Raw genomic sequence first — 14,679 nt, 5'->3', positions numbered from 1 at the left:
TTTGCAGATGACATAACAATCACATGTAGCGGGAAAAATATGAGCTCTATTAACGAACATTTACAAACAGCCATCAATACCCTTCAGAATTGGTCAAAACAACAAGCTTAAAATTTTCTCCCAAAAAACGCTAGGCATCCTATTCACTAGGAAAACCAAACTCAATCCCCCACCTAAACTATATCTGAGTAATCTTGAAATAAAGTTCATTGACACCATCAAAAGGCCTTATTTTCGACAAGAAATTATCTTGGGCGCCATATCTAAAAATCTTAAAAGAGTCCTGTACAAAAAGACTTAACATTATAAAAACCTTTTCCAATAATAACTAGGGAACGGATAAAGACACTCTTCTAGAAACATACAGAGCGCTAATTAGATCCAAATTAGATTACGGCTCTACCGTTTATAACTCAGCCAAAAGCTCCACCAAAAATAATAGATCCAATCTCCCACACAGCTCTTAGACTAACCACAGGTGCATACCGAACATGCTCCATAAACAGCCTACTATTTGAAGCCAAAGAAATGGCACTTGAATCCAGAAGGAAGTTCCTAACTTTTAAATACACACTAAAAGTCTCATCCACTCCAAATAATCCTATAACAACATCTTCTCCAATAGATACAAAGCTTTCTACATCAATAAACCCAAAATTCCCCTTTCCATATCAGACTTACCAAAATACTTCAACTCCATCACTTTCAAAATCCACCCTACCATTGAACGTAAACCATCACAAATCCCTCCATGGACAATAAATGCATTCCCAACAAACACCAGTCTTGCCGAACTCCCCAAAAAAAATCCTCAGTCCAAATGACCACAGGACTTGATTCCTAGAATTAAATAACAACTACTCCCAACACAAGATTTACACTGATGGGTCAAAAACGGACACTGGAGCTGGACACGCCATTATCACAGAGAAAGCCAAAAAAACATAAAATCTCCCTTCTTCATCATCCATCTTCACAGCCGAAACTTATGCCATCCTGGAAGCCATTAAATATGCACACTCAAACCCAGATCGTCATATACACCGACTCCATGAGCGTTAAAAAATCCCTAACGAAATCATATGATCAAGAAAACCAACTAATATCCACTATCCAAGAACTAAACCACAACCAATCTAACACAAATGCCACAGTCATCTGGATTCCAGCTCATCAAGGAATGGAAGGAAATGAAAAAACTGACCCAGCAGCAAAAGAAGCCACAGTTCTCTCACTTACTAACAATCGCAACCATCTTTCAATTCCCTGCGACGACTAAATAATCCATTGTAAAAAAGTAGCAAAAAATGAATGGAACAATACATGGAAAACAACTAAAAATATCCAACTACACAAAAGTATCCAAGACTTTCACCAGCAAACACCAAAGTTGAACAACAGGAAAGAAGGAATAATTATCACACGCCTAAGAATCGGTCATACCAAGCTGACACATGAACACAAAATTGAAAAAACTACACCACCCGCCTGCACTCATTGCAATAACCATCCACTAACAATAACCCACATACTGCACGAATGCCATACCACAGAAACCCAAAGACAGAAATATGGAATCAACGCAAACATAAACCTGACTTCTCAAAATGACATACAAAGAGTATTAAAATGTCTCAAAAACATAAACTACTACACACATATCTAATGTCACCATCGTCGCTAATAACCTCGCTGTCGATGCGACATTAAAGAAAAATAGAAGAAGAAGAAGTTAACAATAAAAAATATTTTTCTTAAAAATTTATGTTATTGACACAATTTTGCTTCTCATGTGTATACATCTAACTTTTTAAAATTTTAATGACTCAATATTGTGTATTTATTGTTACTTTGAATGAGGAAGTGTGTATATTATTTCCAACATCAATAATCTTTGAATATTGAATATAAATTTTTAAATATTCTTTTTATTGATATATTCTATTACAATTAATGTTTTTTTCTTTTTTTAATAGGAAGTGACATATATCTGAAACACATTTGTGAGTGCTATTTTTACAAGAGGAATGAATATTTCTGAATTGATTTGGGTACTATTGCATTAAATTTAATAGCAATGACAAGAACAATAGTTTTACAACAAATTGAAAAATTTTAACGGCGATCAATAATTTTCTTCATAAGTAAAAGTAACTTAATCTAACTTTCTGTAGAAATGTAGCACATTCGTTATCTTTCTAATATATCTTTCTAATATATTCGAATATCTACACATATACACCATATCTTTAGTTATTTATATGTTACTTATTCAGTTCGTTTAAGGAATTAATGAACTTCATGCAACAATGGGAACAAAAGGAAACAGGTATATTGTGATATTTATTATTTTATATTATTTTATGACAAAACTAATTGCACGTGTTCGTGAGAATCGATTTCATATCAGTAGTAGATAGTTAATTACTACAATGATAAAATGCTATGAAGGAAAAAATTGTGCAAAAAGTGCTAGCTTTACACAGTGAAATTACATTAATTTATCGATTAAACATGCAATTTGGAGAAAACAATTTAGGCGAATTTATGAGAGTGAATATATTTTTTTCTGTTTTTAACAATATCGTGTCGTGAACGCATTCGAATTAGAAAAAAAACAGCTGTTTTATCAAACAGTGCAAGTATAATATCATCGATTTTTAGTATATCGATAGTCGTTTGATGAGCAATCGTTTTTGCTGGTATAGTTTATATATAATTACGACATGCAGCAAGTTTCTTCCTATCCTCGCAGACGACACGCATATTTACCACAATATATACATAAGTGAAACAATAACCAATCAATAAATCAATAAATAAGATTTTAATAAATTTTCTTTGTTATTGTTTTTAACGCTGATGAGTAAAGTAAATAAATCAAAGTTAATTGTTACAATCAACTTTTTTAAATAATAAATTTTTTTTATTCGCTCGTTAAAGAGAGTATTCATTGAGAACTCAGGTTCCCAATTCCAACATTCAAAAAATTATCAAGTTTTAAAGATATGTGGACTTACATTATTATTTTTATTTTAGTATCCATGTTCATTCTATGTGGTTAAACTTAATCTTCGTTTATTTTCATTAAAAATCAGTTTACTAACTTGTTTAAAACATTGTTGTTTAAAATCTGTCTCACTCATAATTATTGTTAAAACTCTACAGCTACGAATCGCGATATCTTACACTACTAGAAACAATCATAGTGTCAAACCTTCCTAGATTAAATAAAAGTGTATATACGTGTGTGTAAGGTATGACTCATCAGACCAAAAATACGTTGAAACACGTGCTGATTCTTTGCCGAGCAGACTACGACCATAACACTGTTCTTTCTATACAAAAAAACTAATCAGTTAATTATACTGTGTGTCAAACCGAAATATTGTTTTTCCTCTTTATCCAACTCCACAGCATAATTTTATCAATTATCAACTAATATTGAATAATATCCGTCTAAAATGTCTACTTTTAATTTTACGATTTTATATACCGAATACTATGTCGTAACACAGAATTACATAGAAAATAATATCTGTTTTGGTGTTTGAACCTTTGATGGAGAATTTTTATATTGGACAATTATTTGCATAATAAGGTGCAACTATGCTTGAAATCGTATACGAGAAGAATGGTTAAGATGCAAAGAACGAAGAAGACATTTGGAAAGCGAAGGAGAAATGATCGAGGCGCAAGCGCCGAAAAGAGAGAGTGGAAGACTGGAAGAGAGAAAAAAGGAGAATCGCTCTTGAGTTATTATTAGGATGTATTTCCCTGAAGGATATATATTTCAGTTCGACTAACAATTGCACCAGATGTGAGCGAACGTTAACCAGGCCGGCCGTTCCTAGGCGTGGGAAGACTTCCTCGTAGAAGAGGCCAGTCAAGGTTAAAAACCGGTTAAAAACCACGGGCCGATGTCTTATGTTTATAACCGAGGCATATAAACCAAGCTAGGATATCTGGAATCTGCATTCTTTCTGTAGAACGTCGCCGAGATCGCACGTCCGAGCCAATCAGATTAAATATAAAATATACGTTTTCTTGTTAACGGGAAATATTGTGTAAAATTATTTCCTACACAGAGTAGAATCAAATTTGAACAAACTCTAGTTTCTCTTTCGCTTCAGCGTGCTCGCTCTTCCCGTCTTCCGTCCTATCGACTTTTTTCTTTTTTCCTTTTTCCTTTTCTTTTCTTTTTTATTATGAAGTTTTCCTTACGTTTGAAAACTTAAATTTATGTATTGACAAATGACTTGTATGTATTTGACAAATGGCTCGAAAAGAGAATGGAACGTTGATCAACGCTGCACGTTACTCGTTACTGGTCTACTCGTTTGCTTGACATTTATTGAAAAACGTTTTATCGAAAATTACCATTTCAGTTGGATGGACGGAGCAAGGAACTACGAATTGAATCCTCAAGGTCAGTTTGGACGCTCAGCTATTTGTTTCCTCCGGCCGTATCGACTCGAGCGACTATAACTCAAGCGCATGTTTAATATCCTTGTGCTAACAAGAGATGATTCAGCTAAAATATTGCAGTGTGAGACTCTGTCAAAGTCAAATTTTGTATTCTTTAAAGTCAGATAAGACAGGTTCTCTCGTTCACCAGATTCGAACCCATCAGATCTTTTTTTTTTCGTCTGTCGGCTTTAAAAGACAAAATCTACGTTGATACGTTGATATGGACCAGCTGAATACACATGTTGAAAGATGTAGAAATAAACATTCGTTGAGAATTAGATTACAAAAGTGATAGTCATTTTGATAATTAATTCGTCCAGCAGTGACATAAGTAATTATTTTATTCCAATCGCAATAAATAATTAGCCTCATGTTATGGTGCTGCTACAGATAATATTCTGAATTATTATAATTAAATATAGATATATTCTGAATATATTCTGAATTATAATTAAAATATCTCCTTAATTAATAATTTTCCGATATAAATAGTTCAATACTTTTTTTACACAGCTTTCGCCTAGCTGAACCGAGTAATGTTTTAAAAAAACAAACGTTTGTTTGACCTAAAATGTCCTAAAAAGTTTTTTTAATCTAAAACTTAAACCTAGATACTAAAAGCGTCTTCTGTGCATCAACATTAAAAAATAATAATCAGTTAATTCTTCCTTTGAAACCATTCAACTTTTGTCTAAGAATAAGACACGTTTGTGAGACGTTGACAAAGAAGATGCTGAATAATTTTCTTTCTTCATTTATTAACCAGGCTGTTGCTGTTTTTATATTCGGACGCTTTGAAAGTGCATCGCAAAAGAGTATTTTGGACGAAAAGAATGGAAAATTCACATAGAGATAGTATCTCCTCAAGCGAGAGATAGTATCTCCTCTTACCCATATATGGATATACATATATATTGTACCCATATATGGATATATGTTAGCGATCGACGAGTGGGAGTTATCACGTGCGATAAAGTTGGTTATAAACGCGATGTTAGCAGCATGACAACTTGATCGTGACCGAGCGTAGCCTGGCGCAAACTGGGAGGGAGTTGGAAGACATTCATACGTTCCTGCACACCGTCCCTGTGTAGAACCGGTTTTCATTCAGTGCCGACTCTTCATTAGTCTGCTTGGTAAGCTGTCAGAGCGAGGATCGTCACGTTATTACAGTCACTTGCCACTGTGCTCCGTGGATACGCCACAATGGACTACCTGCCAATCGCTTTGTCGTTGGTGGCGGTGATCGTTGCCTTCTATTACTTTATTACGAGGAATCACAATTTTTTCAAGAAGCATGGCATTGTGCACGTTCCGCCGACGCCGCTGTTTGGAAACATGGGATCGTTCGCTAGACGACAGATCACCATGCCGGATTTTGTTGTCAAGATTTATCAAATGGATCCCAAAGCGAAATACATCGGTTTCTATGAATTTTTCACGCCGATAATAGTGCTGCGCGATCTGGATCTGATCAAGGCCGTCACCATAAAGAACGCCGAACAATTTTCAGACCATCGTCCGCAGCTGAACAAAAAAGTGGATCCCATGCTAGGAGGAATGCTATTCATGATGAACGGTGAACAATGGAAAGATCACAGAAACATGCTGTCACCGACGTTCACCTCCAGCAAGATAAAAACCATGTTTAAACTGATGTCGGAATGCGCGAGCAGATTCGCCGAGCATTTGTCAAATCTGCCGGAGGAGCAACGCGAAACGGAGATGAAGGGTCTGTTGACGAAATACACGAACGACGTGATCGCCAGCTGCGTTTACAACGTGTCCATCGATTCTGTCAAGGAACCGAACAATGTGTTCTACATGTATGGTAGAATATGCACGACACTGGCAACATTCAAGAAGTCCCTGATAATTTTGGCACACAGAAACGCTCCGTGGTTAGTAGAGCTGCTACAACTCAAGATCGTGGATAGTCACATTGCCAAATTTTTCTACGACCAAGTGGCAGAGACGGTGGAGACCAGACAACGGACCGGCGATCGCAGGTCGGACATTTTGCAGCTGTTCATGGACAATAACAAGAAAAGAGAGCCGGGGAAAGAGATGACTGTACAAGATATGGCGAATCACGCGTTCAGCTTCTTCTTCGGCGGTTTCGACACTGTCTCGTCGCAATCCTGCATAGTAGCGCACCTGTTGGCCGAGAATCCGGATGTTCACAAAAGGCTGCAGCAGGAGATTGACGAGACGTTGAAAAATAACAACGGTGAGCTGACTTATGACGCGGTACACGAGATGAAGTACCTAGACGCGGTGATCAACGAAACCTTACGACTTTATCCGATCGCTACGTTGATAGAAAGGATGTGCGTCAAAGATTTTGAACTGCCGCCGGCGCGACCCGGCGACAAATCGTTCACCGTCAAGGCAGGGATGAGCATCTGGATTCCCGTGACTGGGATCCACCAAGACCCGAAATACTACGAGAATCCTTTGAAATTCGACCCGGATAGATTCTACGAAAACAAGACGGTCGCCAATTCGAACGCGTTCCTGCCGTTCGGTCTTGGGCCGAGGATGTGCATCGGCAACCGATTTGCGCTGACGGAAATGAAAGTGTTGTTCTCTCACGTTCTTGCCAAATGCAATATCAGGCTCGCGCCGAGAACAATCACCCCGTTGCAGTTCGAGAAAGGCGTATTTAGTGTCACCGGGAGAAACGGATTCTGGCTGGCCATCGAGCCGAGGAAATGATCTTATTGTTTCTCCACCGTTTCTGCCAGCGCTGTTCCCTGCAATTAAACGTGAAACGAAAATATTACCTAAAAGTATTATGCATGTAGATGTTTGATGTTTGATCGCATATACGACTTCAACACGGGCATTTAAAAATTATTTTGCACAATTTTGTTCTTTGTATTGTCAAACCACTGAAGTTGTAACGCGCTTGATCAAAATCCGTTCATTGGCGTAGAGCAATTATCGTATATTGCAATTCATTGAAATTCAGAAATTGTCGATACGATACGAACGGATACTTCAATGAAACGACCGTTTGATTCGAGCGTGTCTCTATTCGTAAAGTTCGACTCTCAACTTATTGTTAGTAGAAAAAAATTGGGAAATCGCATCTGTTTTCTGTGGGCGATTGTTGCTTTTATTTCATGTGTAACACTTCGAATTGCTGTGTTATTATGTAGATAAATTATCCGATATCTCTTAGAGTTAGATGTTATAACGAAAAAGTTTCGTATCCATTGTTTACGACATTAGCAAATGAACATTGTCGAGCCTAGTTTTCAAAATGATTCACAAAGCATTGCCGACACTAGCATTATCCATTTATGGATACACTTTCGCATGACTCATACCTTGCGAATGAACAAAAAATAAGAAGTATATTACATCATATCCGATCGCCGAATACATTCATACTAACGTATATGTTGCTACGAATGCACAGTGGTAGACAAATTTCACTATAGTGCCGACAATAGAATTTTTTTTTCGAATTTTTCGAAAACTAGTATAAGAAAAGGTGGAAGGACGCATGTGCACAAATCAGTGCTCAAATAAATCAGAAAAATCTCCAGAGAAGATTGGAAAGTATCTTACGAATAAATAAAAAGAAAAGAAAAGAAACTCTTGTCGTTAATATTCAGGAAGAACGTACGTACATATTGTTCAAAAGCAGTAGGCGGATGTTATCGTTATTCGTTTCAAAATTTTTAAAATTTATAGAGAATACAACATATTGTTATATTCTTCTGGGAACGATAACGCTTAGATACGATGATTATATGGAGATAATGTGTGTGTGTGTAATCATATGATTATTTTTCCAATTTAGTCCAAAGTCAGTATATTTATTTCAAATAGTCATTTTATTTTACTGTAAAGTCGTGAGAATTAACAATTTTTCTCGCGCAACAGAGGTCAATAAAAAAAAAAGATAAATACCATCTTGTTCTTGAAAACGTGAATGCGCAAATAATCGTTCGTAACTTGTGCATTTAAAATAAATTGAAGAAATTAAATAAATATCCGAAATATTTCCAGCAGAAGACCATTTTTGCACATTTACGCGTAATTCATACATTTTACAGGCTAGAATGAGAGATGCTCGTTTCCGATTTATATGTTGTAACTTTACATTTTATATATGTATATCACATTCCATTATAGCATATTATAACTAATTGTAGAATGAATGAAAACAAATCGGTCACAGACTCGCTTTCAACGTTGCTGCCACGAAGAATTGTCCAGTCCACTAATTGTCCAGATGTCAGTCGGGAATTTTCTCGATGAGTGTGGTCGTCTTTGGGATGGGAATCTTCTCGGGCTCCGCTTTCTTTGCATTCTTGGCTGGATTTTCAGCCAGAAGCCGTTCTCCGGTATCATGGTGAGCCCCCTCGCGTACAGTTTCAACGGTATAGAGGATTTGGCGCATGGAGCGAGGTTGCACTTGGCGAAAATGTAGAAGAGTAAAACTTTCGTCTCCAACAGAGCGAACCTATTGCCGATGCACATCCTGGGGCCCACTCCAAATGTTAGGAACGGGAGAGAGTTGGACAACTGTTTCGAATTGTCGTAGAATCTGTCAGGATTAAATTTCTTTGGCTCCGAGTACTACTGCGGATCGTGTTGAATGCTATAGATCGGTATCCACACAACGTCATTTTGTTGCACAACGTACAGCTTTGCTCCCGGCACGCGTGGCGGCAATTCGAACGGTTTCTCTGTCGCTACCGATCGCCGCCGGGTACATCCGAAAACTCTCGAGAATGACAGCCTCCAGGTACTTCATGCCGTTGATAGCCTCGTACGTGACCTGGCCTTTACAATCCTCCAAAACCTGGTCGATCTCTTCTTGTAGTCTTTTCTGTACTTGGTCGTTGATGCCGACCTCGTAAGCGGTAAAGCACATGAGAGTGGAGGTGCCTTCAAATCCAGCGAAGAAGAAGATGAGCGCCTGAGCGGTCATGTCGTCGATGGTCAACTCTTTGCCTGACCCCAATTTCCCTCTGGTTTCCAACATCAGCTGAATCATGTCTGGACGAACGATACCGTTTTCATCTCAGAGTTTTATCGTGTTGGCTACCAACTCTCTGAAGAAGTCGGCAATCTCCTGCTTGAATATCTTGATACCGAGCAATCGGCATAACCACGGGAACTGTCTCCCCGCGAAAAGCCTGAGAGCTTGCGATATTCCAAAGTTGGTTGCTTGTCTGCAATAGAACGTGTTTTTCGGATTCTTCATCGAGTTAACGTCAATGCCGAACGCGCAAGTGGCATTGATTACGTCGTTGGTGTACTTGCTGAACGCGTCTTTCAACTCAAATTCTTTCGACTGATCGGCAGGCAAAGAAGCGAAATAATCGCCGTACTCTTTGGCACAATTACGCATCAACACGAACATGGATTTCATTTTGCTGGACGTAAAAGCCGGTGACAACATGTTCCGTACATTCTTCCACCTTCCGTCGTGGAAAAGAGATTGTTCGAGAAGAGAGGCTCCAGGTCCGGATCGAAAGTCATTCTATGGTTTGGAAAGTGGTCGAAATTCTTCATGGTGATAGACTTGATCAGGTCGAGGTCTCGAATCACGAGCAGAGGCGAATCGAACTCGAAGACACCAACGTACTTTGACTCGGGATCCATATTGTAACTCTTTTCGGCGAACGAGAGTTGTTGGAAAAGTGTCTCCTACAAGCCTCTTAAAAACATCATCGGTTTGACGTACGGAATCCCACGTTTCTCAAAGAAGTCAAAGTACGAATGGCTCGGTAGTAGAGTAAAACCGGCTACGATTATCGACCACCAGTTCATTTCCAGATGAGTCATTTCTCGCTTCTAACAGGTATTCTCCTCTTATCGGCAACTAGATCAGCATTAGCCTCTTTCTTTTCTTCGTACACTATCTCGTGCACTTTCCAGGAGAGGTTATCCACTAGTTTTGGGAGGTTGGATAATTGCAGACTAAACGATCACCGGCTACGTTTAGTCCGTTGACAAAGAAAAACAGAAGAGCGAACGCAGAGAGTTTGGCAGCAGCTGTGAACGCGAACTATTCGTGCCGTATTCTTTAGAACGAATCTTATCTAGTTACAGATAAGAGATGTGACTTGTTATTCTAACACAGTACTGTTACTCTACAGCTATTTACGTCATGTTCGCTGTCTCTTGTAATTTTATCTACCAATTAATAGATTGATAAATGTACTGTCCTTATGTATTATCCATATGTACGTACACATGTATACGTACGGTTAATGTCCCGTAGTTGCAGACACGTGAGAATGTTATAATTGAAACGGTCGCGACCAGAAAAATTGTGTATTATTCTTGGCTAATGTTTGATTACTCCTGTGCTTTGTTTCAAACTTTCCTAGTTTTCCTCTTACAATGAACTATCATGTGGCTGATAGTTAAGGAGATATTAGCAAAAATATTTTTTTATGTTGTATGAGAAAAGACCGTTAATCTCAGTAACTATGTATTTTAGATCCTATTTGGTGTAATACTTTTTTATGTAGAATTCAACGCTTTATCCGAATTCGGGAAGAAATATTAACTGTTCCATTTAAAAAATTGAAGATAACCTTCATATCTTGATAAAAGAGCAAAATAACAAAATTGATTACAGTGCTATATGGCCCCCTAGAAGCCATGCAATTCCTAAACATTTTTTCGTAACAAATATTTTATGAGTTATTTGATGTCGTGTTACGAGACTCACCCTTCATACACTTCCTCGATTCTATGCCGAATGGCAAATACGTTCCACTATTGACCACACGTTTTTTGTTCAAAAATTGATCCGCCTCGAAGCACTCGAGTTTCTCGGAATATTTCCGGTAGCGTTGGATCGCGTAGATCGGCAACTTCAGATAGGAGTCTCTGCCTTTCACGTACGGTTTGGTACTTGGCTGAACTGCCGGTAACTTGAAAGGTATCGACACAAATAAGTAGACCAAGTATCTTACGAGGTTTCGTGGGGATCTGAAATACCGACATAGTATACCGACAAAATTACTTTTTTAGCGCACTCTACGTTTAAAGAACGGTGAATTGGGGAATTACATTAAGTAAAACAATCGAGATTGTTCGTAATGAATGCGCCAGGAATATGATTTTTGAAACACGTTTACAGTGTTGTCAACTTTCAATACCGAAATGTGAAGCAAGTAACTAACTAAATTCATCTTATTATGTACGTACAGTGAGCGACGAAAGTATTCGAACGGCATGATAGAAAATAATTGATTATACAAAAATTGTATAATAAATTGCAATTTATCGAAACAAATTGTTTTTATACTGTTGTATATACATTTGCTAAATATGCAATGTTAGAGAAAAATTAAACCATAAGTAAACAAATTACATAACATTTTTCACGGGTAAGTACATATAAGATAACAAAATTCGAACACTGAATTATAAAAATTATAAAAATTATAAACACTATATATTGTAAACATAAGACTGTCGCAAAATCTAAATGTAAACAAAAGATCTTCAGTGTATTTCCAACAGTATTTGAGAGCAAACGGAACCGAAAGTTAAACGTTAACCTGTAATTCAAAATAATGAGTAGTAAAATATCAGACAATTAAATAACAAGTAAACCCGAATCAGAAATTATTGTTGAATTGCATAAAGAAGGTAAAGAGATTCATATAGAAATTTTATATAGAAATTGCTTCTCTTGTAAGCGAAAGCAAATCAACAATTCATTATATAATAAAAAAGTATAATACGAACGGAAATATTGCAAATGAACAAAGATCTGGGCGTCCAAAAAAAATTAACATCACGGGAAGAAAAATTGCTTCTGCGTGAAATAAAGAAAGATCCATTTACATCTGCTCCAAAATTGGCAACAATGGTTGTTACAAACTTTAATGAAGAAGTACACGCCCAATTATGTCGAAGAATGTTATAGAAAAACAATTTCCATAGTAGAGTCCCACGAGAGAAACCATACATTAGCAAGAAGAATAAATTACTTTGTTTAAAATTTGCCAAAGAGTATATAAATAAGGACATAAATTTTTGGAACACTATTATTTTTTCAGATTAAAGTAAATTCAATTTATTTGGGTCCGAGTGTAAGAGAACAGTATGGAGGAAACCAAATAAGGAGTTGGATTCAAAAAATTTGAAGTCTACAGTGAAACATGGTGGAGACTCCGTAATGGTATCGGGCTATATGTCCGCTAATGGGCCTGGAAATCTCGTATTCATCGATGGAATCATGGACAAAACTAAATATTTAAATATTTTAAAAGAAAATTTAATCAATAATGCCGAGAAATTAAATGTGTCAAGAAATTTTTGCTTCCAGCAGGACTGAGACCCTAAACATACGGTTAAAATAGTACAAGAATGGATCTTAGATAATGTACCCCATACATTACCCAGCCCACCACAGAGCCCTGACTTAAATCCCATCGAATATTTATGGGAAGAACTCGATAGGAGACTTAAAAGAAATAATATAATGAGTAAAGATTCTTTAAAATATCCCAGCAGCGTGGCACTCTGTGGATTCAAGTGTTACCAAAAAGTTAGTATAGAAAATCGTCTTTGAGAGGTTATTAAAGCAAAGGGTGACCCAAATATTAAATTGCAATATAATCACATATATTGCATTCTCTCATGGCTATTAAAATTGCGTTCGAATACTTTTGTTATGCCTTATACATACTTATCCGTGAAAAATGTTATGTGATTTGTTTACTTATGGTTTAATTTTTCTCTAACTTTGCATATATTTAGAAAATGTATATACAATAGTATAAAAACAATTTATTTCGACAAATTGCAATTTATTATACAATTTTTGTATAATCAATTATTTTCTATCATGCCGTTCGAATACTTTCGTTGCTTACTGTATATGTCAGAAAGAGTTCTATTGTTTCACGGATTTCAAATATGTAGTCAAAATTTTTAGATTATTAATGCATGGTTTTAAGTATAAATGATTTATATTTTATAAAATATTCTTAAAAACAATTTTCAACTATTTTAAATTATTGTTAATGTTAAACTATCAAATTTATGTTAAATTTTTAACAATTTTATTATAATTGTGCAATGCAGATTATGACAAATAATAAAAATTCTATAATTTATTAGTTAAAAATTATGCTTATTAATTAGAATGTTATTCGAAATTTTTCTATAAACTACCTTGCCTATCAATATTATGATAATAACAAAACTTTGTTGTTTATTTAATATAAATCTTTAATATTTCATGAAAATTTAATGAAAAATTAAACACATCTACGGAATATATTTTTATATATCTCACAAAATCGATGTATGTTGAATGTGTTTATTAATTTTGGTATAAAGGGACACATTATGTGGAATAAATTATATTTTTGCAGATCAGGACTAAATTCAGGGATAGCAGATTAAAAAGACTAAACTTATATTTTACAATTTCACAGAAAATTATTAGAACAAGATAGATTTTTTACGCGGTAGCTTCTTGACGTAAAAATACGTATTTTTTTTTTTATTTGTATTTTAGTCTTTGACCGAACCTAAAGACGACTGATACCGTGACAAATTCCAAACAAAATATTTAAAGAGACATAAGTTTCAGATTTCCTATTGAAAGCATATTTGCTAAAGTTTCTTAAAGAAAGCATTCTAAAAGGATTTTTGTCTAATGCTATTCGTCAGGAAACGAAAGTATAAAAAACATATTTTAAGTTTAAAATCAGGAAAGGATTTTTAATAAACAATTATTTTTAATTCTTTTTAATTTCTTTTATTATAATTGTTAACAAAATTTCTTATTTCTTGAAATATAAATTTATTTATTTTTTATAGAACAGTATAACAAATGAATAAATAATAAAATTTTTTCATTTTTAAGATTGAAAAATTGTTTTCTTTTTCATTTTGAGTGTTTGTTAAATATTTGAAAACAATTCAACTCTTATTAATTAAAAAATAACTCACTTTCCGCTGTAATCATTGATGAAGCAAAATTTTTATGAATTATGACTTTTTTCCAAAACAAAATCATGAAACTTTGACGAATTTTGACAAAAGAAACAGAGAAAATGATAGTGATTATGTAGGCAGTATGTTTTTCTTCCAACTTAGTTCTCGTATTATATCATACGCAGCGATAATGAATGAAAGAATAGAAATAGAAGCACTGACAATGAATGAAATAATAGAATAGCATGTTCGTGCCATCAACAATACGTC

The 14,679-nt window shown here is 35.6% G+C and overlaps 1 protein-coding gene and 1 pseudogene across 1 annotated transcript; one reads left to right on the top strand and one right to left on the bottom strand.

The window, feature by feature from the left end:
- Nucleotides 1–5,533: 5,533 nt before the first annotated feature.
- Nucleotides 5,534–7,577, top strand: LOC122532006 (cytochrome P450 9e2-like). The gene has a single exon (XM_043660410.1). The coding sequence runs from the start codon at nucleotides 5,677–5,679 to the stop codon at nucleotides 7,186–7,188; it is 1,512 nt and encodes a 503-aa protein (XP_043516345.1). The 5' UTR covers nucleotides 5,534–5,676; the 3' UTR covers nucleotides 7,189–7,577.
- Nucleotides 7,578–8,707: 1,130 nt separating this feature from the next.
- Nucleotides 8,708–10,281, bottom strand: LOC122531996 (annotated as a pseudogene).
- Nucleotides 10,282–14,679: the final 4,398 nt, after the last annotated feature.

Source organism: Frieseomelitta varia, unplaced genomic scaffold, assembly GCF_011392965.1.
Source record: "Frieseomelitta varia isolate USP_RPSP 00005682 unplaced genomic scaffold, Fvar_1.2 scaffold_43, whole genome shotgun sequence".
In the NCBI taxonomy this organism is placed as follows: Eukaryota; Metazoa; Arthropoda; class Insecta; order Hymenoptera; family Apidae; genus Frieseomelitta; species Frieseomelitta varia.
The sequence above is the reverse complement of the archived record's forward strand: the minus strand, read 5'-3'. Positions and strand labels throughout refer to the sequence as shown.